The sequence below is a fragment of the Musca autumnalis genome, unplaced genomic scaffold, assembly GCF_047663935.1.
Source record: "Musca autumnalis isolate F117 unplaced genomic scaffold, ASM4766393v1 scaffold_2, whole genome shotgun sequence".
Lineage (NCBI taxonomy): Eukaryota > Metazoa > Arthropoda > Insecta > Diptera > Muscidae > Musca > Musca autumnalis.
Window position 1 is genome coordinate 107,505,856 of NW_027411755.1, and position 25,903 is coordinate 107,531,758.

Sequence of the window (25,903 nt, forward strand, 5' to 3'; positions counted from 1 at the left end):
TAATACAAATTGATTATTTACTTTATACAGAAGTTAATAACAAAAAATTAAATTAAAATATCATCAATTACATTAAGTTATTTAATTTATTCATTCATTACTTTCACCTCTTTAGTTGTTACTTTAGAAATTTTCCCACTTCTCACGATGCGGTAACAAATTGTTAAAAAATTGAAATTCCCAACGATATCACCCTCTTCCCTCAAATATTCCATCGATGCAGTATCGTATCTGTCTGTCATATATTTTACACTCGGAAACTCTGTCCTGGTGCTGAATTCTTGTTCTATGAAAATTTGAAATGAAAAATATTTTCTTTATAAAATTGTTCATTTGATATTTATTTCCTTTATAAAAGTTTTCATTTCAAATTTTCATAGAACAAGAATTGAGCCACTGATCTTTGTTTCCAAGTAATTCAATGTTGAATGGCGCAGTATGTATATTTTTTCATACTGTTCCAATGGACTTAACTGTCCATCTCAGCTATATATTTATATCTAGAAGGAATTCGTGACTCCAACGAATCCCTCTTTGACTCTACACCCATATCTGTTTTAACTTGACGATATAGCAAATCAAACTTTTTATTGCATACCGCACACCTGAGGCGAATAGGCTATGTATTTCATATGGACATGTTCCCATATCGCGGAGCTCCCTATCATTGTCTAAAAAATCCCTTCTTACTTCCGTGAAGGAACTAACAATTTTAAAAAACCTTTCCCTTGTTTCCCTGGTAACACTTCTTTGAGCAATTTTGCTCATATCTAAATATAGCGACACAATATATTCCCCCAACATATTTTGATGTTGAATGAATTCTCCAAAATTCATCTTGACGAAATAATACATTGTGCGCTTGAAGAAAACAAATTTTAACTTTTTTCTGTTTCTTATATACACTAGTTAGAAACTTAACGTAGCCACTTAGTCACTAACACTATTGATCGGCCTAACACAGTCTTTTTCTGTGTGCCTATCACTACACTAACGAATAAACCTAACGTAGTCACTATTCACTACTCGTCTAATACGTTATCACACTGACGGATAAACTAACACATTTCACTAAACAGAAATTTTAACATTTCTGCTAGAGTTTTTGCAATTTCTGTAATTTTTCTTTCCCATACTCTTTGAAAAATTTGTAAATTTCAGCAATTTCGGTAAAACAATGTGGGGCACCGTTCTATGGGGGCTATTTCAAAACGTCGATCTATACCGCCAAATTTCTGACGGAAAGTTTTTAGACTCAAAGAAGACTAAATACCAAATTTCCTATATTTCGGAAAGAGAATGTGTCTAAAACTTAAAAAATACCGAAAATTAAGAAGTACACTTTTATGAGGATATAGGAAGACGTGGACCTATACTGATAATTGTTACATACCGCCTCTAAACCTTGTTGTTCAAATGTAGAGAATTTTTGTATAACTTCATCTAATATTTTCTTTTGATCCTCTGTCAGTTGATGTATTTTTGAATCATCACTGGACGAATTACAATGTATTTTCTTTTGGAGTTCTATGTCAATCTCTTCGGCCGTGAAGATTTCTGGAGCTATGTTGAATAGTCTCCAAAAATCTGCACCTAAGTAGAGATTTTGTTCCAAATCGGGACATAAGTATAAAGTTATCGGTTTAATTTGCTCTTTATATTCTACATTGACTTCGATTTTTCCTAATATCCGATTTTTCTGCCCTGAAGCCGTATTTACATTAGAGATATAAGGACTGATTTCTACATCTAACTCCTCAACTACCTCTCTACACTGCTTCCCGAGAAGGCTGACCGTTGCCCCGGAATCTAACAGGCCTCTTATTTCTTTATTTTCGATTCTAATCGTTACATATGGTCTTGGATCCGTTCTTAATTGGCATCTTGAAATTGCCTCGCATATACTTTTCCTGCACCTTTTATTGTCTTGTTGTCGTTGTCTTAATTTGAGTATTCTTTCTCTCTTTTTAATTATTTTATTGGGGATATTTTCCTCCTGATTCTTTTCCCCTTTATAGTTTTCATTGAAAATTTTGGATCTTACTAAATCATAATTCTGTTGTCTATCTGTAAGTGGTAGATAATGGCGGATGGAAGCATAATTTATATTTCCGTCATCCTCAGTTGCTGACTTTTTTGCGGGTTCGCTACCTGGGGAGTTTCGGAGGAACGATGGTTCCCCGCGGCAACCACGCTCTTCCGGTAGTTTCCCGATATACAATTTACACATTTGGGAGTAATGGTGTTAGGGTTTCCACACTTAAAACAGAACACATTCCTCTGCGTAGCTGGACAATCTCTAAAACCATGCCCTGGATTTTGACAATTCCAACATGTGATTGGGTTGTTAATCGCTGCCACTTCTCCCAGTCCTTCACATTCTTCCGACGTGGTGAGATTACCCATATCTTCATCATCCATTAGTTGGATGGAGTTAACACGCATTGGTTTGTTAATCATTGGTTGTTGTGCTGTTGATTCTTTGCGAAAGAATGTCCTTTCAACTTCGAGGCATTCAATGCGCAATTGTTCCAGTGAGTAAACATTCAATGAATAAACGATACTGGATAAATTCTTACGCAAATTTTTCTTCACTAGGGATATCATTTCTATTTCGGAAACAGGCCTTTCTAATCTCGATCTCATTAGGCTCACCTCTTGGAAAAAGGAATCAATGGATTCACCGGGCATCTGTTTCCTCTCCAATAAGTCGCGCATTTCTTCGAAACAGTTCCTTCTTGTCTTGAATCTTTCTAATAACGAGTGCTTTAAGTACTCCCAGGTTAGGATGCTATTGTATTTTTGTTGTAGCCAGAACCATTCATTGGCTGGCCCAGACAATAGAATGTGGAATTCTTTTAGTATATCTTCCCACAATAACCCATAATGTTTCTGGAAATATTCCAACCTATATATAAAGTCCTCTACAGACAAACTATTAGGCTTTCCCGAAAAATTTATCCCAAAACGCTCTACCCTTATTCCTTGATTTCCCCCGATGCCATTAATCGAAGGGAGGATTTTCTGCATTAAGATTTATACTGTTAGGATTTATTAACGGTGGTTGTCTTTGCGGTGGATTTTCTGCTGGCGGTAACTGAGCCGGCTGTGACACATTGGGAACATTGTTTGATAGTTTGGACACTGTTTCGTTTAATTTGTTAATCATATCATAAACCTTTTCCATTTCTCGACTAACAGATTGTCCTACCACTGAATTTATATTCAACCTGGCATCGTCTAGACTTTCATTCACCATATCTCGGACAATTTGATCTATCTCAACCGGTCGATTTGTTTGGTTTGGAACCTGGTTCCGAGCATCCATAGCTGCTGTGGCAGCCATGCTGGTGCTTGGATTAGGCATGTTAATTGTACTGGACAAATCCCTGATTGTGGAATCCATATTCATACCTGCTTCTTCCATTCTATATTCCCCTCGCGTTTTCTTAATATTTGGTCTGGGGGTATGTACCGAAATCCTACTAATATCAAAGGCTAGCGACCTATTTCTCTTGCTGCGTCTCTTTCCAGTCGTATAATAGCTCATTGGGTGTGGTTGGTAGCAATACAACACCAGAATGTCATAAAGGATTGGATTTAAGCTATCCTTTAGATAACCAAAGAAAAATTGAAAACGTTTGGTTTCACAAATTTAGTTCAGAACGCCAGAATTTGTAGATTGAGAGTAAGAATCAAAATTATAAAAAAAATCTGATAGTAAGGCAAAAAGAGTACAGAAATATTCAATAAAACACAACGAACATAAAGTTTCTAATAATATTTCGTCAACAAAAACTTTTCGGTATTTAATCTTATTACTGAGAGGTTATAGGGAGTGTTTTCAGTTGTATTGTAAGGTAAAGTGTGTGGATCTTTTAATTGTCGGACATTCGTCCAATCATAGTTTAACTAAAAAAATAAAAGTGGCGCAAAGGTTGTCACTGTGTGTTGATTAATGGACTTAACATTTACGAGCACAAACATACAGAGGGTCAACATCACGGCAATTTTCCTAATATTTTAACAGAAAAAAGATCTAGTGTTCGAGTACTTTGGTACAACGCATTCTGCGAAGCCTCCATCGCAAAAGTCATTGCACTTATTCCCCTACGTTATCCCTTCTAACTATTGACTGGAAACACACTAACAAAAAAAAATTTAAACGTAAACAAAAAAACAGGTCATAAAAACAATACAATCATTGTTACAGATATTGCCCTGACACAGAAATATGGAACGCATATCCTAATCTTCTAATCCCTAAGACTACATATTGCACTTTTAACATTATTATGTGAAATAATGGTTGCAACATTTACAAGCCGCATTAGAAGATGCGATAAACGTTTATTATAAATTTTTTTTCTATGGGTTATTGCTACGTGCTTAGGTATTATTGCACTGATTACAAAAATTTTACTTTTTTCTGACATTACGACCATTTCGTTTGGGATTTTCAGCGTTCTATACGCGTTTGGAAGTTGGCTGTTGTTATTTTGCTACGAATTACTGGCTATTATGCCTTATCTTTTCTTTGGGCGCCATATTGTTACATACCGCCTCTAAACCTGCTCTGGTGGTGGCCTGCATAGCTCTTCCAACTCTTCCCAGGGTCGGTTCCAACACTACCACCAAGCACACGGGGATGCACAATTGAAAGGGGGATTTAACAAAAGAAACATACACAAATACAACACAAACACTACACACACATGTGACCATGGAACTTGCTGGGTTTGTTCCCCCACTCTGCCAACCCAACCTTGATCTTGGTTCCGGGTGTCATTCATTTTTAAGGGCCCCTTACCCCACCTACACTTACCTTACATTAACATACCTCCCTACTTCCTTCTCTCATTAATGATCTAGCAAATCATTTTTGTCTTCATCAAATCAAACATAAAAATCATTGTTTATTAAAGTTATCATTTTTTTAAATTAAAACATATAAACACTTATATCCAAAAATTATGGACCATTAACACCGATTCTAAATGTTGTTGTTGTGAGCCACTGACTCGGGTAACCTTCTTACTTACTTACTTACTATGCTTACTCAGAGTTATTCCCTAATAGCTTTTATAGGGTATATTAACTTTCCTTTAACGCCTGCCTAAAGAAGCTCTCTTAGAAGGGATACGGATTTTAACTTATTGTCCTACAGGATGATCAGCATCCTCAAAACAACAAAACCAACACTCTCAGTAATTAGGGTAACCCTACTCTCACTATAAGGAACTTTCGGTTGTTAATAATCCTCACAATAAAAAAATTACAAGTTAAATTAGCTACGAAAAAATTTAATATTACTTAGATAATAAAATAAATGATAATAAAATAAATAAAATAAAGTCTCGAATATATATAAATTTAGGTTAGTCTGGTATTTAGGATTGTGGTGCCTGTTTCCTTATAAGTACATTTCACTAACGAATTTTCTTGTTTTTTTTTTTTTCTTTTCAGTTTTTCTTTTTATATTGGGTTCACGAAAATAATATTTCAAACAAATCAGGTGGGTAAATTAATCATTCTTTTTTTACCTGGCTTCATAAAAGTTAATGTCTGTGTTTTGTTTTCTTTCCTGGGGCTCTTTTGTTTTGGCGATTAACCACATCAGCACTGGCCTCAAGGATCAAATATTGTGGTCGTACCAGATTTTTTACGGGATCTTCTCACCAGGGTTTATATGGGATTCCCCACTATTGGTTCCCGTCATGAACAAATTCCCAGCAGTGACAAAAATTGTAGCACAGGAAAATTTTCTGACGACCCCCTCTAAGATGTTTGTTGAGGAGGCCGACGATCGTGGTCTTTTTGCGATGTTGGCGATAACTTAAAATAAATAGAAACCCGGTCAACATCCACATAAAAATAATACTGGCTTTCACTCAACTTACTTCTTTGATTTATCACACAAAACATGTACATTAAAACACACGTTTTCTCCAATCTTCAATAAAAAAATATCCGTCACAATAAAAGTGTACTTTTTTATCTAGGTTATTTCAAATACAGGTGTAAACGGGCTTTACTTTTCTCGCACCAAAATCCAAATGAATGCTTTTTTCTTGATGTTGCTTCTTTTATAGGACCTAGGACGCGCATTTTCCCTCTTTTCCTAGATTTTTCATGTTTTTCTCAAAATTTATTTGTTTTTCTTTGGTACCTATACTATTTTTTTGTCGCCCGTCTAAAATAAAGGCGGTGATTTCAAATACAACCCTGAACTTGGCATTATCTTTTTACCTCCAGACCAGCTACTAGCCGTTTCCGGGTTCATTTTGAAATCTGTGGCTGCTAGAGTGTAGACGTGCAAAAAAAAGTGTTGAGAATTTGATAAGCCACGCAACATAATACTCTTCTGGAATATTTTATAACTCTTGGAAGACTAAATAACGAATTTCAGCCATTTCGGTGGGATATTGACGTCACAATCTTCAGTATTACGAAAATCGGAAGGTACCGTTCTGAGGGGGCTATATCGAAACGTGGACCTATACCGACGAATTTTAGTCGGAAATGGGGCAATATAAAAGCGTGGACCTGTACAGACAAATTTCTGGCGAACAGTTTTATATCACATAGAAGACTAAATACCAAATTTCAGCCATTTTGGTGGAATATTGAAGCCACAACCTTCAAAATACGGAAAATCGGGAGGTACCTTTCCATGGGGCTATATGAAGGCGTGGACCTATACCGACAAATTTAAAGGGGAAGTTTGAGTACCCCCAACGAAGTCTAAATACCAAATGTCAGCCATTTCTGTGGAATATTGAGGCCACAACGTTCAAAATACCGAAAATCGGAAGGTACCGTTCTATGGGGACTTTCTGACGGCATGGACCGATATCGACGAAGTTCTGGGGGAAAGTTTTATACCACCAACGTAGACTAAGTAGCACATTTCAGCCATTTCTCTGTGATAATGAAGCTAAAACCTTCAAAACACCGAAAATCGGGAGGTACCGTTCTATGGGGGCTATATGAAAGCATGGATCGATACCGACAAAGTTCTATACCCCTAAAGAAGACTACGTACCAAATTTCAGTCATTTTGGTAGGATAATGAAGCTAAAACCTTAAAAATACCGAAAATCGGGAGGTACCGTTCTATGGGGGCTATATCAAAACGTGGACCGATATATCCCATTTTCAATACCAACTAGTAATAAAAACTTCTGGGCTAAATATTGACTCTCTATATTTAAAATTGCGAGCTGTATCTTGATTTCAACAGACAGACGGACGGACAGACGGACATGGTTAAATCGACATAGAATTTTATGCTGATCAATAATATATGGTAACATGGGGCGCCTTCGCCACGTTTTTGTTCAAAATGTTCTCATATCGACATCATTAAAGTTTTTTCAAATATTATTTTTGGTAAGAATATTAGCATATCTTGACTATACGTTTTGATATATAAATGATTATAATTTTCTTTTTAAAATATTATTTTTGATAATTTACAAAATGTCTAAAAATGTCGACACAGGACATATATCGACGGATACTAAAACTGGCATTTACCATACTTCCTCCTCAAATATCAACATTATGCATAAAAGGAACATGTTTTCTATTTAATAATCAAAAATTATTCTAAAATTTACAAAAAGAAACATATTCTAGCCGTTAATTGGAGTAGGAACCTTGAATTTAGGCATAAAAATGAAATTGTTGCCAAATTAGATAGGTTTAGCACAATATTTGATTTCAACTTCACATTATAGCGTGGTATATCAATAGCATAAACAATTTAAGTTAAACCTGACATATTTCTCACATTAACCCACTAAGGCCTCGGCACATACGGTCCGTCAGCGTTATTTCATGTCACGCGTTAACGCATTTCTTCCATTTTCTTTAATTTTTATTTTCTCAAGCAAACGTTAAGAACAAAGCAAGCATAAAAAGATTTAATAAAAACATTAAATTAATGAAATAGTGAAAATTTAATTATGTATTAATATTAATTTAATTATAAATGTTAATTATTTTGTGCTGTTTTTAGTTTATTTATGTTTGTTTTGTTTTTATTGGTATGAGAAACACAACAAACGCGAATGGTAAAATAAAGAGGACACAAAAAATCTGAAATTTCACGTTAACGTGTGTGGACACTAACGAAACTTGAAAAGAAATTTTAACGAAGTTGGTTTCAAGAAACCTTGCTAGTCTGACCATCGACTATGGAAATCCATATGGTTGCACTGATCAACGCAATTTGAAACGCACGGAAGTTAAAATTTTTTTAACTCCATGCGTTACGACGCGCGTTCACTTTTGACATTTGTTTGTTTACATTTTGTGATCATATGTTTCAAATCAAAATGGCGTAAATTGGAAATTGTTGTAGTTATTGTTCATCTCATTTTCTGCCCTTCGCTTGTATTTTTAAGGAAAAATAACAAATAATTTAATTGAAAATGGAAGAAGCCCTGATAAATGCCGTCCAGCAACACACATGCATATACGACAAATCCTCAAAGGCATATAGAAATAAATTCTCGAAGGAAAAGGCATGGGACGCTGTGGCAAATGCTGTCGGTAAACCAGGTAAAGACAAACCAAAATCTATTAAAATTTGTTCTATTATTTTTGTTTTTTTTTCATAGTAAAACAGTGCCAGACAAGGTGGAAGAGTCTGAGGGAACGGTTTGTGAAGGAAGAGTTGAAGCTGGCTTCGGGGAGTGAAGCTCCCGAATATATGGATTGGAAGTTTTCCGCCTCGATGTCCTTCCTACGCAATCTTCTGCAGCCGAGACCGTAAGTTTGTTTTGCCAATGTACGTGACAGCGCGAAATATTCGCCCTAGGCCCACTTTCTAAAAGAAAGGGTGCTACTTCTAACTATTGACTGGAAACACACTAACAAAAAAAAAATTAAACGTAAACAAAAGAACAGGTCATAAAAACAATACAATCATTGTTACAATATACGAAACAAGAGATATTGCCCTGACACAGAAATATGGAACGCATATCCTAATCTTCTAATCCCTAAGACTACATATTGCACTTTTAACATTATTTCTATGTGAAATAATGGTTGCAACATTTACAAGCCGCATTAGAAGATGCGATAAACGTTTATTATATATTGTTTTTCTATGGGTTATTGCTACGTGCTTAGGTATTATTGCACTGATTACAAAAATTTTACTTTTTTCTGACATTACGACCATTTCGTTTGGGATTTTCAGTGTTCTATACGCGTTTGGAAGTTGGCTGTTGTTATTTTGCTACGAATTATTGGCTATTATGCCTTATCTTTTCTTTGGGCGCCATATTGTTACATACCGCCTCTAAACCTGCTCTGGTGGTGGCCTGCATAGCTCTTCCAACTCTTCCCAGGGTCGGTTCCAACACTACCACCAAGCACACGGGGATGCACAATTGAAAGGGGGATTTAACAAAAGAAACATACACAAATACAACACAAACACTACACACACATGTGACCATGGAACTTGCTGGGTTTGTTCCCCCACTCTGCCAACCCAACCTTGATCTTGGTTCCGGGTGTCATTCATTTTTAAGGGCCCCTTACCCCACCTACACTTACCTTACATTAACATACCTCCCTACTTCCTTCTCTCATTAATGATCTAGCAAATCATTTTTGTCTTCATCAAATCAAACATAAAAATCATTGTTTATTAAAGTTATCATTTTTTTAAATTAAAACATATAAACACTTATATCCAAAAATTATGGACCATTAACACCGATTCTAAATGTTGTTGTTGTGAGCCACTGACTCGGGTAACCTTCTTACTTACTTACTTACTATGCTTACTCAGAGTTATTCCCTAATAGCTTTTATAGGGTATATTAACTTTCCTTTAACGCCTGCCTAAAGAAGCTCTCTTAGAAGGGATACGGATTTTCACTTATTGTCCTACAGGATGATCAACATCCTCAAAACAACAAAACCAACACTCTCAGTAATTAGGGTAACCCTACTCTCACTATAAGGAACTTTCGGTTGTTAATAATCCTCACAATAAAAAAATTACAAGTTAAATTAGCTACGAAAAAATTTAATATTACTTAGATAATAAAATAAATGATAATAAAATAAATAAAATAAAGTCTCGAATATATATAAATTTAGGTTAGTCTGGTATTTAGGATTGTGGTGCCTGTTTCCTTATAAGTACATTTCACTAACGAATTTTCTTGTTTTTTTTTTCTTTTCAGTTTTTCTTTTTATATTGGGTTCACGAAAATAATATTTCAAACAAATCAGGTGGGTAAATTAATCATTCTTTTTTTACCTGGCTTCATAAAAGTTAATGTCTGTGTTTTGTTTTCTTTCCTGGGGCTCTTTTGTTTTGGCGATTAACCACATCAGCACTGGCCTCAAGGATCAAATATTGTGGTCGTACCAGATTTTTTACGGGATCTTCTCACCAGGGTTTATATGGGATTCCCCACTATTGGTTCCCGTCATGAACAAATTCCCAGCAGTGACAAAAATTGTAGCACAGGAAAATTTTCTGACGACCCCCTCTAAGATGTTTGTTGAGGAGGCCGACGATCGTGGTCTTTTTGCGATGTTGGCGATAACTTAAAATAAATAGAAACCCGGTCAACATCCACATAAAAATAATACTGGCTTTCACTCAACTTACTTCTTTGATTTATCACACAAAACATGTACATTAAAACACACGTTTTCTCCAATCTTCAATAAAAAAATATCCGTCACAATAAAAGTGTACTTTTTTATCTAGGTTATTTCAAATACAGGTGTAAACGGGCTTTACTTTTCTCGCACCAAAATCCAAATGAATGCTTTTTTCTTGATGTTGCTTTTTTTATAGGACCTAGGACGCGCATTTTCCCTCTTTTCCTAGATTTTTCATATTTTTCTCAAAATTTATTTGTTTTTCTTTGGTACCTATACTACTTAACCCCATCCTGACGCAGAGTTGTATTTTTTTGTCGCCCGTCTAAAATAAAGGCGGTGATTTCAAATACAACCCTGAACTTGGCATTATCTTTTTACCTCCAGACCAGCTACTAGCCGTTTCCGGGTTCATTTTGAAATCTGTGGCTGCTAGAGTGTAGACGTGCAAAAAAAAGTGTTGAGAATTTGATAAGCCACGCAACATAATACTCTTCTGGAATATTTTATAACTCTTGGAAGACTAAATAACGAATTTCAGCCATTTCGGTGGGATATTGACGTCACAATCTTCAGTATTACGAAAATCGGAAGGTACCGTTCTGAGGGGGCTATATCGAAACGTGGACCTATACCGACGAATTTTAGTCGGAAATGGGGCAATATAAAAGCGTGGACCTGTACAGACAAATTTCTGGCGAACAGTTTTATATCACATAGAAGACTAAATACCAAATTTCAGCCATTTTGGTGGAATATTGAAGCCACAACCTTCAAAATACAGAAAATCGGGAGGTACCTTTCCATGGGGCTATATGAAGGCGTGGACCTATACCGACAAATTTAAAGGGGAAGTTTGAGTACCCCCAACGAAGTCTAAATACCAAATGTCAGCCATTTCGGTGGAATATTGAGACCACAACGTTCAAAATACCGAAAATCGGGAGGTACCGTTCTATGGGGACTTTCTGACGGCATGGACCGATATCGACGAAGTTCTGGGGGAAAGTTTTATACCACCAACGTAGACTAAGTAGCACATTTCAGCCATTTCTCTGTGATAATGAAGCTAAAACCTTCAAAACACCGAAAATCGGGAGGTACCGTTCTATGGGGGCTATATGAAAGCATGGATCGATACCGACAAAGTTCTATACCCCTAAAGAAGACTACGTACCAAATTTCAGTCATTTTGGTGGGATAATGAAGCTAAAACCTTAAAAATACCGAAAATCGGGAGGTACCGTTCTATGGGGGCTATATCAAAACGTGGACCGATATATCCCATTTTCAATACCAACCAGTAATAAAAACTTCTGGGCTAAATATTGACTCTCTATATTTAAAATTGCGATCTGTATCTTGATTTCAACAGACAGACGGACGGACAGACGGACATGGTTAAATCGACATAGAATTTTATGCTGATCAATAATATATGGTAACATGGGGCGCCTTCGCCACGTTTTTGTTCAAAATGTTCTCATATCGACATCATTAAAGTTTTTTCAAATATTATTTTTGGTAAGAATATTAGCATATCTTGACTATACGTTTTGATATATAAATGATTATAATTTTCTTTTTAAAATATTATTTTTGATAATTTACAAAATGTCTAAAAATGTCGACACAGGACATATATCGACGGACACTAAAACTGGCATTTACCATACTTCCTCCTCAAATATCAACATTATGCATAAAAGGAACATGTTTTCTATTTAATAATCAAAAATGATTCTAAAATTTACAAAAAGAAACATATTCTAGCCGTTAATTGGAGTAGGAACCTTGAATTTAGGCATAAAAATGAAATTGTTGCCAAATTAGATAGGTTTAGCACAATATTTGATTTCAACTTCACATTATAGCGTGGTATATCAATAGCATAAACAATTTAAGTTAAACCTGACATATTTCTCACATTAACCCACTAAGGCCTCGGCACATACGGTCCGTCAGCGTTATTTCATGGCACGCGTTAACGCACGGCATTTTAAACAATATGTCGATGGTCAGACTAGCACGATGTCAACATGGCGACGTCAAGTTTATAGGCGAGGGGTATGAAGTAGTGAAACCCGTGTAGATTGTTTTCTGTGTTTGTTGTGTTGCCTCTTCTTGTTGTTCGTTGCAAGATTTTTTCTTCCATTTTCTTTCATTTTTATTTTCTCAAGCAAACGTTAAGAACAAAGCAAGCATAAAAAGATTTAATAAAAACATTAAATTAATGAAATAGTGAAAATTTAATTATGTATTAATATTAATTTAATTATAAATGTTAATTATTTTGTGCTGTTTTTAGTTTATTTATGTTTGTTTTGTTTTGTTTTTATTGGTATGAGAAACACAACAAACGCGAATGGTAAAATAAAGAGGACACAAAAAATCTGAAATTTCACGTTAACGTGTGTGGACACTAACGAAACTTGAAAAGAAATTTTAACGAAGTTGGTTTCAAGAAACCTTGCTAGTCTGACCATCGACTATGGAAATCCATATGGTTGCACTGATCAACGCAATTTGAAACGCACGGAAGTTAACATTTTTTTAACTCCATGCGTTACGACGCGCGTTCACTTTTGACATTTGTTTGTTTACATTTTGTGATCATATGTTTCAAATCAAAATGGCGTAAATTGGAAATTGTTGTAGTTATTGTTCATCTCATTTTCTGCCTTTCGCTTGTATTTTTAAGGAAAAATAACAAATAATTTAATTGAAAATGGAAGAAGCCCTGATAAATGCCGTCCAGCAACACACATGCATATACGACAAATCCTCAAAGGCATATAGAAATAAATTCTCGAAGGAAAAGGCATGGGACGCTGTGGCAAATGCTGTCGGTAAACCAGGTAAAGACAAACCAAAATCTATTAAAATTTGTTCTATTATTTTTGTTTTTTTTTCATAGTAAAACAGTGCCAGACAAGGTGGAAGAGTCTGAGGGAACGGTTTGTGAAGGAAGAGTTGAAGCTGGCTTCGGGGAGTGAAGCTCCCGAATATATGGATTGGAAGTTTTCCGCCTCGATGTCCTTCCTACGCAATCTTCTGCAGCCGAGACCGTAAGTTTGTTTTGCCAATGTACGTGACAGCGCGAAATATTCGCCCTAGGCCCACTTTCTAAAAGAAAGGGTGCTACTTCTAACTATTGACTGGAAACACACTAACAAAAAAAAAAATTAAACGTAAACAAAAGAACAGGTCATAAAAACAGTACAATCATTGTTACAATATACGAAACAAGAGATATTGCCCTGACACAGAAATATGGAACGCATATCCTAATCTTCTAATCCCTAAGACTACATATTGCACTTTTAACATTATTTCTATGTGAAATAATGGTTGCAACATTTACAAGCCGCATTAGAAGATGCGATAAACGTTTATTATATATTGTTTTTCTATGGGTTATTGCTACGTGCTTAGGTATTATTGCACTGATTACAAAAATTTTACTTTTTTCTGACATTACGACCATTTCGTTTGGGATTTTCAGTGTTCTATACGCGTTTGGAAGTTGGCTGTTGTTATTTTGCTACGAATTATTGGCTATTATGCCTTATCTTTTCTTTGGGCGCCATATTGTTACATACCGCCTCTAAACCTGCTCTGGTGGTGGCCTGCATAGCTCTTCCAACTCTTCCCAGGGTCGGTTCCAACACTACCACCAAGCACACGGGGATGCACAATTGAAAGGGGGATTTAACAAAAGAAACATACACAAATACAACACAAACACTACACACACATGTGACCATGGAACTTGCTGGGTTTGTTCCCCCACTCTGCCAACCCAACCTTGATCTTGGTTCCGGGTGTCATTCATTTTTAAGGGCCCCTTACCCCACCTACACTTACCTTACATTAACATACCTCCCTACTTCCTTCTCTCATTAATGATCTAGCAAATCATTTTTGTCTTCATCAAATCAAACATAAAAATCATTGTTTATTAAAGTTATCATTTTTTTAAATTAAAACATATAAACACTTATATCCAAAAATTATGGACCATTAACACCGATTCTAAATGTTGTTGTTGTGAGCCACTGACTCGGGTAACCTTCTTACTTACTTACTTACTATGCTTACTCAGAGTTATTCCCTAATAGCTTTTATAGGGTATATTAACTTTCCTTTAACGCCTGCCTAAAGAAGCTCTCTTAGAAGGGATACGGATTTTCACTTATTGTCCTACAGGATGATCAACATCCTCAAAACAACAAAACCAACACTCTCAGTAATTAGGGTAACCCTACTCTCACTATAAGGAACTTTCGGTTGTTAATAATCCTCACAATAAAAAAATTACAAGTTAAATTAGCTACGAAAAAATTTAATATTACTTAGATAATAAAATAAATGATAATAAAATAAATAAAATAAAGTCTCGAATATATATAAATTTAGGTTAGTCTGGTATTTAGGATTGTGGTGCCTGTTTCCTTATAAGTACATTTCACTAACGAATTTTCTTGTTTTTTTTTTTCTTTTCAGTTTTTCTTTTTATATTGGGTTCACGAAAATAATATTTCAAACAAATCAGGTGGGTAAATTAATCATTCTTTTTTTACCTGGCTTCATAAAAGTTAATGTCTGTGTTTTGTTTTCTTTCCTGGGGCTCTTTTGTTTTGGCGATTAACCACATCAGCACTGGCCTCAAGGATCAAATATTGTGGTCGTACCAGATTTTTTACGGGATCTTCTCACCAGGGTTTATATGGGATTCCCCACTATTGGTTCCCGTCATGAACAAATTCCCAGCAGTGACAAAAATTGTAGCACAGGAAAATTTTCTGACGACCCCCTCTAAGATGTTTGTTGAGGAGGCCGACGATCGTGGTCTTTTTGCGATGTTGGCGATAACTTAAAATAAATAGAAACCCGGTCAACATCCACATAAAAATAATACTGGCTTTCACTCAACTTACTTCTTTGATTTATCACACAAAACATGCACATTAAAACACACGTTTTCTCCAATCTTCAATAAAAAAATATCCGTCACAATAAAAGTGTACTTTTTTATCTAGGTTATTTCAAATACAGGTGTAAACGGGCTTTACTTTTCTCGCACCAAAATCCAAATGAATGCTTTTTTCTTGATGTTGCTTCTTTTATAGGACCTAGGACGCGCATTTTCCCTCTTTTTCCTAGATTTTTCATATTTTTCTCAAAATTTATTTGTTTTTCTTTGGTACCTATACTACTTAACCCCATCCTGACGCAGAGTTGTATTTTTTTGTCGCCCGTCTAAAATAAAGGCGGTGATTTCAAATACAACCCTGAACTTGGCATTATCTTTTTACCTCCAGACCAGCTACTAGCCGTTTCCGGGTTCATTTTGAAATCTGTGGCTGCTAGAGTGTAGACGTGCAAAAAAAAGTGTTGAGAATTTGATAAGCCACGCAACATAATACTCTTCTGGAATATTTTATAACTCTTGGAAGACTAAATAACGAATTTCAGCCATTTCGGTGGGATATTGACGTCACAATCTTCAGTATTACGAAAATCGGAAGGTACCGTTCTGAGGGGGCTATATCGAAACGTGGACCTATACCGACGAATTTTAGTCGGAAATGGGGCAATATAAAAGCGTGGACCTGTACAGACAAATTTCTGGCGAACAGTTTTATATCACATAGAAGACTAAATACCAAATTTCAGCCATTTTGGTGGAATATTGAAGCCACAACCTTCAAAATACAGAAAATCGGGAGGTACCTTTCCATGGGGCTATATGAAGGCGTGGACCTATACCGACAAATTTAAAGGGGAAGTTTGAGTACCCCCAACGAAGTCTAAATACCAAATGTCAGCCATTTCGGTGGAATATTGAGACCACAACGTTCAAAATACCGAAAATCGGGAGGTACCGTTCTATGGGGACTTTCTGACGGCATGGACCGATATCGACGAAGTTCTGGGGGAAAGTTTTATACCACCAACGTAGACTAAGTAGCACATTTCAGCCATTTCTCTGTGATAATGAAGCTAAAACCTTCAAAACACCGAAAATCGGGAGGTACCGTTCTATGGGGGCTATATGAAAGCATGGATCGATACCGACAAAGTTCTATACCCCTAAAGAAGACTACGTACCAAATTTCAGTCATTTTGGTGGGATAATGAAGCTAAAACCTTAAAAATACCGAAAATCGGGAGGTACCGTTCTATGGGGGCTATATCAAAACGTGGACCGATATATCCCATTTTCAATACCAACCAGTAATAAAAACTTCTGGGCTAAATATTGACTCTCTATATTTAAAATTGCGATCTGTATCTTGATTTCAACAGACAGACGGACGGACAGACGGACATGGTTAAATCGACATAGAATTTTATGCTGATCAATAATATATGGTAACATGGGGCGCCTTCGCCACGTTTTTGTTCAAAATGTTCTCATATCGACATCATTAAAGTTTTTTCAAATGTTATTTTTGGTAAGAATATTAGCATATCTTGACTATACGTTTTGATATATAAATGATTATAATTTTCTTTTTAAAATATTATTTTTGATAATTTACAAAATGTCTAAAAATGTCGACACAGGACATATATCGACGGACACTAAAACTGGCATTTACCATACTTCCTCCTCAAATATCAACATTATGCATAAAAGGAACATGTTTTCTATTTAATAATCAAAAATGATTCTAAAATTTACAAAAAGAAACATATTCTAGCCGTTAATTGGAGTAGGAACCTTGAATTTAGGCATAAAAATGAAATTGTTGCCAAATTAGATAGGTTTAGCACAATATTTGATTTCAACTTCACATTATAGCGTGGTATATCAATAGCATAAACAATTTAAGTTAAACCTGACATATTTCTCACATTAACCCACTAAGGCCTCGGCACATACGGTCCGTCAGCGTTATTTCATGTCACGCGTTAACGCACGGCATTTTAAACAATATGTCGATGGTCAGACTAGCACGATGTCAACATGGCGACGTCAAGTTTATAGGCGAGGGGTATGAAGTAGTGAAACCCGTGTAGATTGTTTTCTGTGTTTGTTGTGTTGCCTCTTCTTGTTGTTCGTTGCAAGATTTTTTCTTCCATTTTCTTTCATTTTTATTTTCTCAAGCAAACGTTAAGAACAAAGCAAGCATAAAAAGATTTAATAAAAACATTAAATTAATGAAATAGTGAAAATTTAATTATGTATTAATATTAATTTAATTATAAATGTTAATTATTTTGTGCTGTTTTTAGTTTATTTATGTTTGTTTTGTTTTGTTTTTATTGGTATGAGAAACACAACAAACGCGAATGGTAAAATAAAGAGGACACAAAAAATCTGAAATTTCACGTTAACGTGTGTGGACACTAACGAAACTTGAAAAGAAATTTTAACGAAGTTGGTTTCAAGAAACCTTGCTAGTCTGACCATCGACTATGGAAATCCATATGGTTGCACTGATCAACGCAATTTGAAACGCACGGAAGTTAACATTTTTTTAACTCCATGCGTTACGACGCGCGTTCACTTTTGACATTTGTTTGTTTACATTTTGTGATCATATGTTTCAAATCAAAATGGCGTAAATTGGAAATTGTTGTAGTTATTGTTCATCTCATTTTCTGCCTTTCGCTTGTATTTTTAAGGAAAAATAACAAATAATTTAATTGAAAATGGAAGAAGCCCTGATAAATGCCGTCCAGCAACACACATGCATATACGACAAATCCTCAAAGGCATATAGAAATAAATTCTCGAAGGAAAAGGCATGGGACGCTGTGGCAAATGCTGTCGGTAAACCAGGTAAAGACAAACCAAAATTTATTAAAATTTGTTCTATTATTTTTGTTTTTTTTTTTCATAGTAAAACAGTGCCAGACAAGGTGGAAGAGTCTGAGGGACCGGTTTGTAAAGGAAGAGTTGAAGCTGGCTTCGGGGAGTGAAGCTCCCGAATATATGGATTGGAAGTTTTCCGCCTCGATGTCCTTCCTACGCAATCTTCTGCAGCCGAGACCGTAAGTTTGTTTTGCCGATGTACGTGACAGCGCGAAATATTCGCCCTAGGCCCACTTTCTAAAAGAAAGGGTGCTACTTCTAACTATTGACTGGAAACACACTAACAAAAAAAAAATTAAACGTAAACAAAAAAACAGGTCATAAAAACAATACAATCATTGTTACAATATACGAAACAAGAGATATTGCCCTGACACAGAAATATGGAACGCATATCCTAATCTTCTAATCCCTAAGACTACATATTGCACTTTTAACATTATTTCTATGTGAAATAATGGTTGCAACATTTACAAGCCGCATTAGAAGATGCGATAAACTTTTATTATATATTGTTTTTCTATGGGTTATTGCTACGTGCTTAGGTATTATTGCACTGATTACAAAAATTTTACTTTTTTCTGACATTACGACCATTTCGTTTGGGATTTTCAGTGTTCTATACGCGTTTGGAAGTTGGCTGTTGTTATTTTGCTACGAATTATTGGCTATTATGCCTTATCTTTTCTTTGGGCGCCATATTGTTACATACCGCCTCTAAACCTGCTCTGGTGGTGGCCTTCATAGCTCTTCCAACTCTTCCCAGGGTCGGTTCCAACCCTACCACCAAGCACACGGGGATGCACAATTGAAAGGGGGATTTAACAAAAGAAACATACACAAATACAACACAAACACTACACACACATGTGACCAGGGAACTTGCTGGGTTTGTTCCCCCACTCTGCCAACCCAACCTTGACCCTTGGTTCCGGGTATCATTCATTTTTAAGGGCCCCTTACCCCACCTACACTTACCTTACATTAACATACCTCCCTATTTCCTTCTCTCATTAATGATCTAGCAAATCATTTTTGTCTTCATCAAATCAAACATAAAAATCATTGTATATTAAAGTTATCATTTTTTTTAAATTAAAACATTAACACCGATTCTAAATGTTGTTGTTGTGAGCCACTGACTCGGATAACCTTCTGCTTACTCAGAGTTATTCTCTAATAGCTTTTATAGGGTATATTAACTTTCCTTTAACGCCTGCCTAAAGAAGCTCTCTTAGAAGGGATACGGATTTTCACTTATTGTCCTACAGGATGATCAACATACTCAAAACAACAAAACCAACACTCTCAGTAATTAGGGTAACCCTACTCTCACTATAAGGAACTTTCGGTTGTTAATAACACTGTGCTACAGTGAAAATTTGCAGGGGTTCTAATGCATAAATTCGGTTTTGTGGGAGTCCACAGAAGACGAAAATACCTTTGGTTTCTTTGGGTCGCTTCGGTTTTTCATTTTATAACGGTAAATGTACTGAAAAATGGACTTTCTTGGATTTTCAACTTTAAACGGACATTGCTTCTTTTTTCCACAACCGATTTGCAAACACTGTTTTTCATTATAAAGGGGAGAGTAATGCCTTTCGAACAAGCCATAGATTTCTAAAATTGGTTACCAAATGGCTAATTAATAGTGGTTTAAGTGTGACAAAAACGCATTAAAAAACAGTAAAATGTGTTTCCTTGTGCTCTAGGCTGCGTAAATGACACCTAACAGTACAATTACTTACAGTTAGCTAGTAGGAAATTTAGTTGGCTTTCCAAAATGGGAAAAACCAACAAAATCCGTTGAAAAATGAATGCGTTATGGCATTTTTTGTGTTTCAACCTTTTGGTTTTTTTCATATTTTCCTTTATAAAACATTGATACCTTGCACGTAATTGTTAAGCAGGATAATCACAATTAGAATCATACATGCTATAAATACCCATCTTTTATAAATGAAAATATGAAAAAAGTTGAAACACAAAAAATGCCATAACGCATTTATTTTTCAACCGATTTCGTTGGTTTTTCCCATTTTGGAAAGCAAACTAAATTTCCTACTTGTTAACAGTAAATAATTGTACCGTTAGGTGTCTTTACGCAGCCTAGAGCACAAGAAAAAACATTTTACTGTTTTTTAATGCGTTTTTGTTACACTTAAACCACTATTACTTAGCCATTTGTTAACCGATTTTAAAAATCTACGGCTTGTTCGAAAGGCATTACTCTCCCCTTTATAATGAAAAACATTGTGTTCAAATCGGTTGTGGGAAAAAGAAGTAATGTCCGTTTAAATTTGAAAATCCAAGAAAGTCCATTTTTCACTACATTTACCGTTATAAAATCAAAACCCGAAGTGACCCAAAGAAACCAAAGGTATTTTCGTCTTCTATGGACTCCCACAAAACCGAATTTGTGCATCAGAAATCCTGCAAAAAAATTTTGTCCACTTTTGTATCACAGTGTAATCCTCAAAATAAAAAAAAATTACAAGTTAAATTAGCTACGAAAAAATTTAATATTACTTAGATAATAAAATAAATGATAATAAAATAAAGTCTCGAATATATATAAATTTAGGTTAGTCTGGTATTTAGGATTGTGGTGCCTGTTTCCTTATAAGTACATTTCACTAACGAATTTTCTTGTTTTTTTTTTTCTTTTCAGTTTTTCTTTTTATATTGGGTTCACGAAAATAATATTTCAAACAAATCAGGTGGGTAAATTAATCATTCTTTTTTTACCTGGCTTCATAAAAGTTAATGTCTGTGTTTTGTTTTCTTTCCTGGGGCTCTTTTGTTTTGGCGATTAACCACATCAGCTATGGTCTCAAGGATCAAATATTGTGGTCGTACCAGATTTTTTACGGGATCTTCTCACCAGGGTTTATATGGGATTCCCCACTATTGGTTCCCGTCATGAACAAATTCCCAGCAGTGACAAAAATTGTAGCACAGGAAAATTTTCGGACGACCCCCTCTAAGATGTTTGTTGAGGAGGCCGACGATCGTGGTCTTTTTGCGATGTTGGCGATAACTTAAAATAAATAAAAACCCGGTCAACATCCACATAAAAATAATACTGGCTTTCACTCAACTTACTTCTTTGATTTATCACACAAAACATGTACATTAAAACAAACGTTTTCTCCAATCTTCAATAAAAAATATCCGTCACAATAAAAGTGTACTTTTTTATCTAGGTTATTTCAAATACAGGTGTAAACGGGCTTTACTTTTCTCGCACCAAAATCCAAATGAATGCTTTTTTCTTGATGTTGCTGCTTTTATAGGACCTAGGACGCGCATTTTCCTTTTTTTCCTAGATTTTTCGTATTTTTCTCAAAATTTATTTGTTTTTCTTTGGTACCTATACTACTTAACCCCATCCTGAAGCAGAGTTGTATTTTTTTGTCGCCCGTCTAAAATAAAGGCGGTGATTTCAAATACAACCCTGAACTTGGCATTATCTTTTTACCTCCAGACCAGCTACTAGCCGTTTCCGGGTTCATTTTGAAATCTGTGGCTGCTAGAGTGTAGACGTGCAAAAAAAAGTGTTGAGAATTTGATAAGCCACGCAACATAATACTCTTCTGGAATATTTTATAACTCTTGGAAGACTACATAACGAATTTCAGCCATTTCGGTGGGATATTGACGTCACAATCTTCAGTATTACGAAAATCGGAAGGTACCGTTCTGAGGGGGCTATATCGAAACGTGGACCTATACCGACGAATTTTAGTCGGAAATGGGGCAATATAAAAGCGTGGACCTGTACAGACAAATTTCTGGCGAACAGTTTTATATCACATAGATGACTAAATACCAAATTTCAGTCATTTTGGTGGAATATTGAAACCACAACCTTCAAAATACGAAAAATCGGGAGGTACCTTTCCATGGGGCTATATGAAGGCGTGGACCTATACCGACAAATTTAAAGGGGAAGTTTGAGTACCCCCAACGAAGTCTAAATACCAAATGTCAGCCATTTCGGTGGAATATTGAGGCCACAACGTTCAAAATACCGAAAATCGGGAGGTACCGTTCTATGGGGACTTTCTGACGGCATGGACCTATACCGACGAAGTTCTGGGGGAAAGTTTTATACCACCAACGTAGACTAAGTACCAAATTTCAGCCATTTCTCTGTGATAATGAAGCTAAAACCTTCAAAACACCGAAAATCGGGAGGTACCGTTCTATGGGGGCTATATGAAAGCATGGATCGATACCGACAAGAATTTTATGCTGATCAATAATATATGGTAACATGGGGCGCCTTCGCCACGTTTTTGTTCAAAATGTTCTCATATCGACATCATTAAAGTTTTTTCAAATATTATTTTTGGTAAGAATATTAGCATATCTTGACTATAAGTTTTGATATATAAATGATTATAATTTTCTTTTTAAAATATTATTTTTGATAATTTACAAAATGTCTAAAAATGTCGACACAGGACATATATCAACGGACACTAAAACTGGCATTTACCATACTTCCTCCTCAAATATCAACATTATGCATAAAAGGAATATGTTTTCTATTTAATAATCAAAAATGATTCTAAAATTTACAAAAAGAAACATATTCTAGCCGTTAATTGGAGTAGGAACCTTGAATTTAGGCATAAAAATGAAATTGTTGCCAAATTAGATAGGTTTAGCACAATATTTGATTTCAACTTCACATTATAGCAATCAATAGCATAAACAATTTAAGTTAAACCTGACATATTTCTCACATTAACCCACTAAGGCCTCGGCACATACGGTCCGTCAGCGTTATTTCATGTCACGCGTTAACGCACGGCATTTTAAACAATATGTCGATGGTCAGACTAGCACGATTTCAACATGGCGACGTCAAGTTTATAGGCGAGGGGTATGAAGTAGTGAAACCCGTGTAGATGGTTTTCTGTGTTTGTTGTGTTGCCTCTTCTTGTTGTTCGTTGCAAGATTTTTTCTTCCATTTTCTTTCATTTTTATTTTCTCAAGCAAACGTTAAGAACAAAGCAAGCATAAAAAGATTTAATAAAAACATTAAATTAATGAAATAGTGAAAATTTAACTATGTATTAATATTAATTTAATTATAAATGTTAATTATTTTGTGCTGTTTTTAGTTTATTTATGTTTGTTTTGTTTTTATTGGTATGAGAAACACAACAAACGCGAATGGTAAAATAAAGAGGACACGAAAAAATCTGAAATTTCACGTTAACGTGTGTGGACACTAACGAAACTTGAAAAGAAATTTTAACGAAATTGGTTTCAAGAAACCTTGCTAGTCTGACCATCGACTATGGAAATCCATATGGTTGCACTGATCAACGCAATTTGAAACGCACGGAAGTTAACATTTTTTTAACTCCATGCGTTACGACGCGCGTTCACTTTTGACATTTGTTTGTTTACATTTTGTGATCATATGCTACAAATCAAAATGGCGTAAATTGGAAATTGTTGTAGTTATTGTTCATTTCATTTTCTGCCTTTCGCTTGTATTTTTAAGGAAAAATAACAAATAATTTAATTGAAAATGGAAGAAGCCCTGATAAATGCCGTCCAGCAACACACATGCATATACGACAAATCCTCAAAGGCATATAGAAATAAATTCTCGAAGGAAAAGGCATGGGACGCTGTGGCAAATGCTGAAAAATTTATTAAAATTTGTTCTATTATTTTTGTTTATTTTCACAGTAAAACAGTGCCAGACAAGGTGGAAGAGTCTGAGGGACCGGTTTGTGAAGGAAGAGTTGAAGCTGGCTTCGGGGAGTGAAGCTTCCGAATATATGGATTGGAAGTTTTCCGCCTCGATGTCCTTCCTACGCGATCATCTGCAGCCGAGACCGTAAGTTTGTTTTGCCGATGTACGTGACAGCGCGAAATATTCGCCCTAGGCCCACTTTCTAAAAGAAAGGGTGCTACTATATATATAGAACAAAGTAATATTGTTTTCTGTCCAACTTATTGCCGTCACTTGAATTACATTCCACTGTCCTAGAATTACGCAGATTCTTTGCCATTTATTTTGGATCACTTGGCATAGTGAGTGAGTGATAACTCACTAGACCTTGAAAAGATGAACCGATTGATTTCACACGTACCACACTTCGCGATGACTTGGCAGACAATAGGTGTGTCGTTTAATCAATAATTTGTACATGTCCAGTAACTTCTTGTAAACAACTAAGGTCTTTTGTATTGTACTGTAGAGTAAACGAACAACATCCAGTAACAATTTATACACATTTTGATTAAACGAACAAAAAAAAATAGTAGCTTCTTGCAGGTTCTGGAACAGAGCAACTGTTTATATTAAAGCTTTTTGGAATTTTGTGCATCTTGCGTTTTAATGTTACCGATTTTTGTCGGAAACTCAAGAATTAAGTTAAAGATTCGACTAAAGGTGGGTGCGCCCTTGTACAGGCCTTGGTTCCGAAATTGAAGGAACTAGATGAACGAATGAGCCAGATTTAGTTCCAATAATTTTTTCTTGGGAATAATTAATTTGAACTGTTCGTTCCGAAATTACGCAGATGTTTACAAATTTTTTGTAAGTCCCGGTCCACACTAGAGTGAATTTCATTAAAAAATTTCATGAAATTAGGTGTTCTTAGGTTGAATTCCCCACTACAGCAATTTCATGATTTTACTCTTCTATGGAACTCGATCTATAGACGCATAATTTCATGGACTAATAGGAAAATATGTCAAATGTTACGTTAAAGAAAGTTAAAGAAATAGAAAGAATTTGTAATCTTTCATATCAGGGTTTCTATCTGCTGGCCGTGGAGGAGCAAACGTGGATAAATCATTACAACAGATCAATGAATTTGTTAAGGCAAGACAAGTTGAGTCAAATCTGGCCTCGGCCATAGATGCTCTCCAATAATGTCAGCTCTCCTTAGAATGCTAAATAATTTTTTCCAGCAGGCTTCCAAAAAGCAGTATTATCAATATCTGCGTGCACTGAAAACTTTGGAAATGCCACATTTACCTAAATTGCAAAGTTATAAATTTGCGTCATGCTGTAACGGTGGTTAAGGACAATATAAGTGATTCATCGGAAGCTGATTTTAGAGAGCTTCTGGAAAGAAGCAATCGAACATACCAAAAAGTTTTGATATCAATACCATAATCGAAGATCACAAGAACTCGACGAAGAAACATGCTGCTGACACTGCGACAGTTTTAAAACAATTGGAGTATTTATCTGATGGGCAAAATTGAATACATGTGTATGTAGGAGGATTTTGAATCCATTTCCCAACATTCCTCAGATGTGAAATTTTGAAAACAATGATGAATTGTGACTCAATTCCACAGGAGATAGTTGAGTAGGTTTAGTAAGGCAGTTGAAAAGGTGGAGAGTAACGCGCGGGCATCTTCCGCATGCTTTTGTACGGTGTCAGC

The 25,903-nt window shown here is 35.5% G+C and overlaps 3 protein-coding genes across 10 annotated transcripts in view; all 3 read left to right on the forward strand.

Moving 5' to 3' along the window:
* Positions 1–10,732, forward strand: part of LOC141394417 (uncharacterized) — a 59,721-nt gene extending 48,989 nt beyond the window's left edge. For 7 of the 8 annotated variants that reach the window (XM_073968703.1, XM_073968704.1, XM_073968702.1 and 4 more), the window contains 4 exons: positions 8,412–8,568; positions 8,628–8,778; positions 10,215–10,263; positions 10,369–10,732. In XM_073968703.1, coding sequence (XP_073824804.1) covers positions 8,439–8,568; positions 8,628–8,778; positions 10,215–10,263; positions 10,369–10,530 — 492 coding nt within the window. In that variant the 5' untranslated portion in view covers positions 8,412–8,438 and the 3' untranslated portion in view covers positions 10,531–10,732. Of the gene's footprint in view, positions 1–5,466; positions 5,516–5,620; positions 7,513–8,411; positions 8,569–8,627; positions 8,779–10,214; positions 10,264–10,368 lie in introns of those variants that run through there. The other variant, XR_012410407.1, reaches the window with a different exon arrangement.
* A 1,983-nt stretch (positions 10,733–12,715) lies between these two features.
* LOC141393005 (uncharacterized) lies at positions 12,716–15,647 on the forward strand. The gene is made up of 4 exons (XM_073965959.1): positions 12,716–13,502; positions 13,562–13,712; positions 15,151–15,199; positions 15,305–15,647. The coding sequence occupies exons 1-4, from the start codon at positions 13,373–13,375 to the stop codon at positions 15,464–15,466; spliced, it is 492 nt and encodes a 163-aa protein (XP_073822060.1). The 5' UTR covers positions 12,716–13,372; the 3' UTR covers positions 15,467–15,647.
* Positions 15,648–16,977: 1,330 nt separating this feature from the next.
* LOC141393006 (uncharacterized) lies at positions 16,978–21,643 on the forward strand. Its single transcript, XM_073965961.1, has 4 exons — positions 16,978–18,439; positions 18,501–18,651; positions 21,144–21,192; positions 21,298–21,643. Exons 1-4 carry the CDS (start codon positions 18,310–18,312, stop codon positions 21,457–21,459), a joined length of 492 nt encoding a protein of 163 aa, XP_073822062.1. The 5' UTR covers positions 16,978–18,309; the 3' UTR covers positions 21,460–21,643.
* The last annotated feature ends 4,260 nt before the right edge of the window (positions 21,644–25,903 follow it).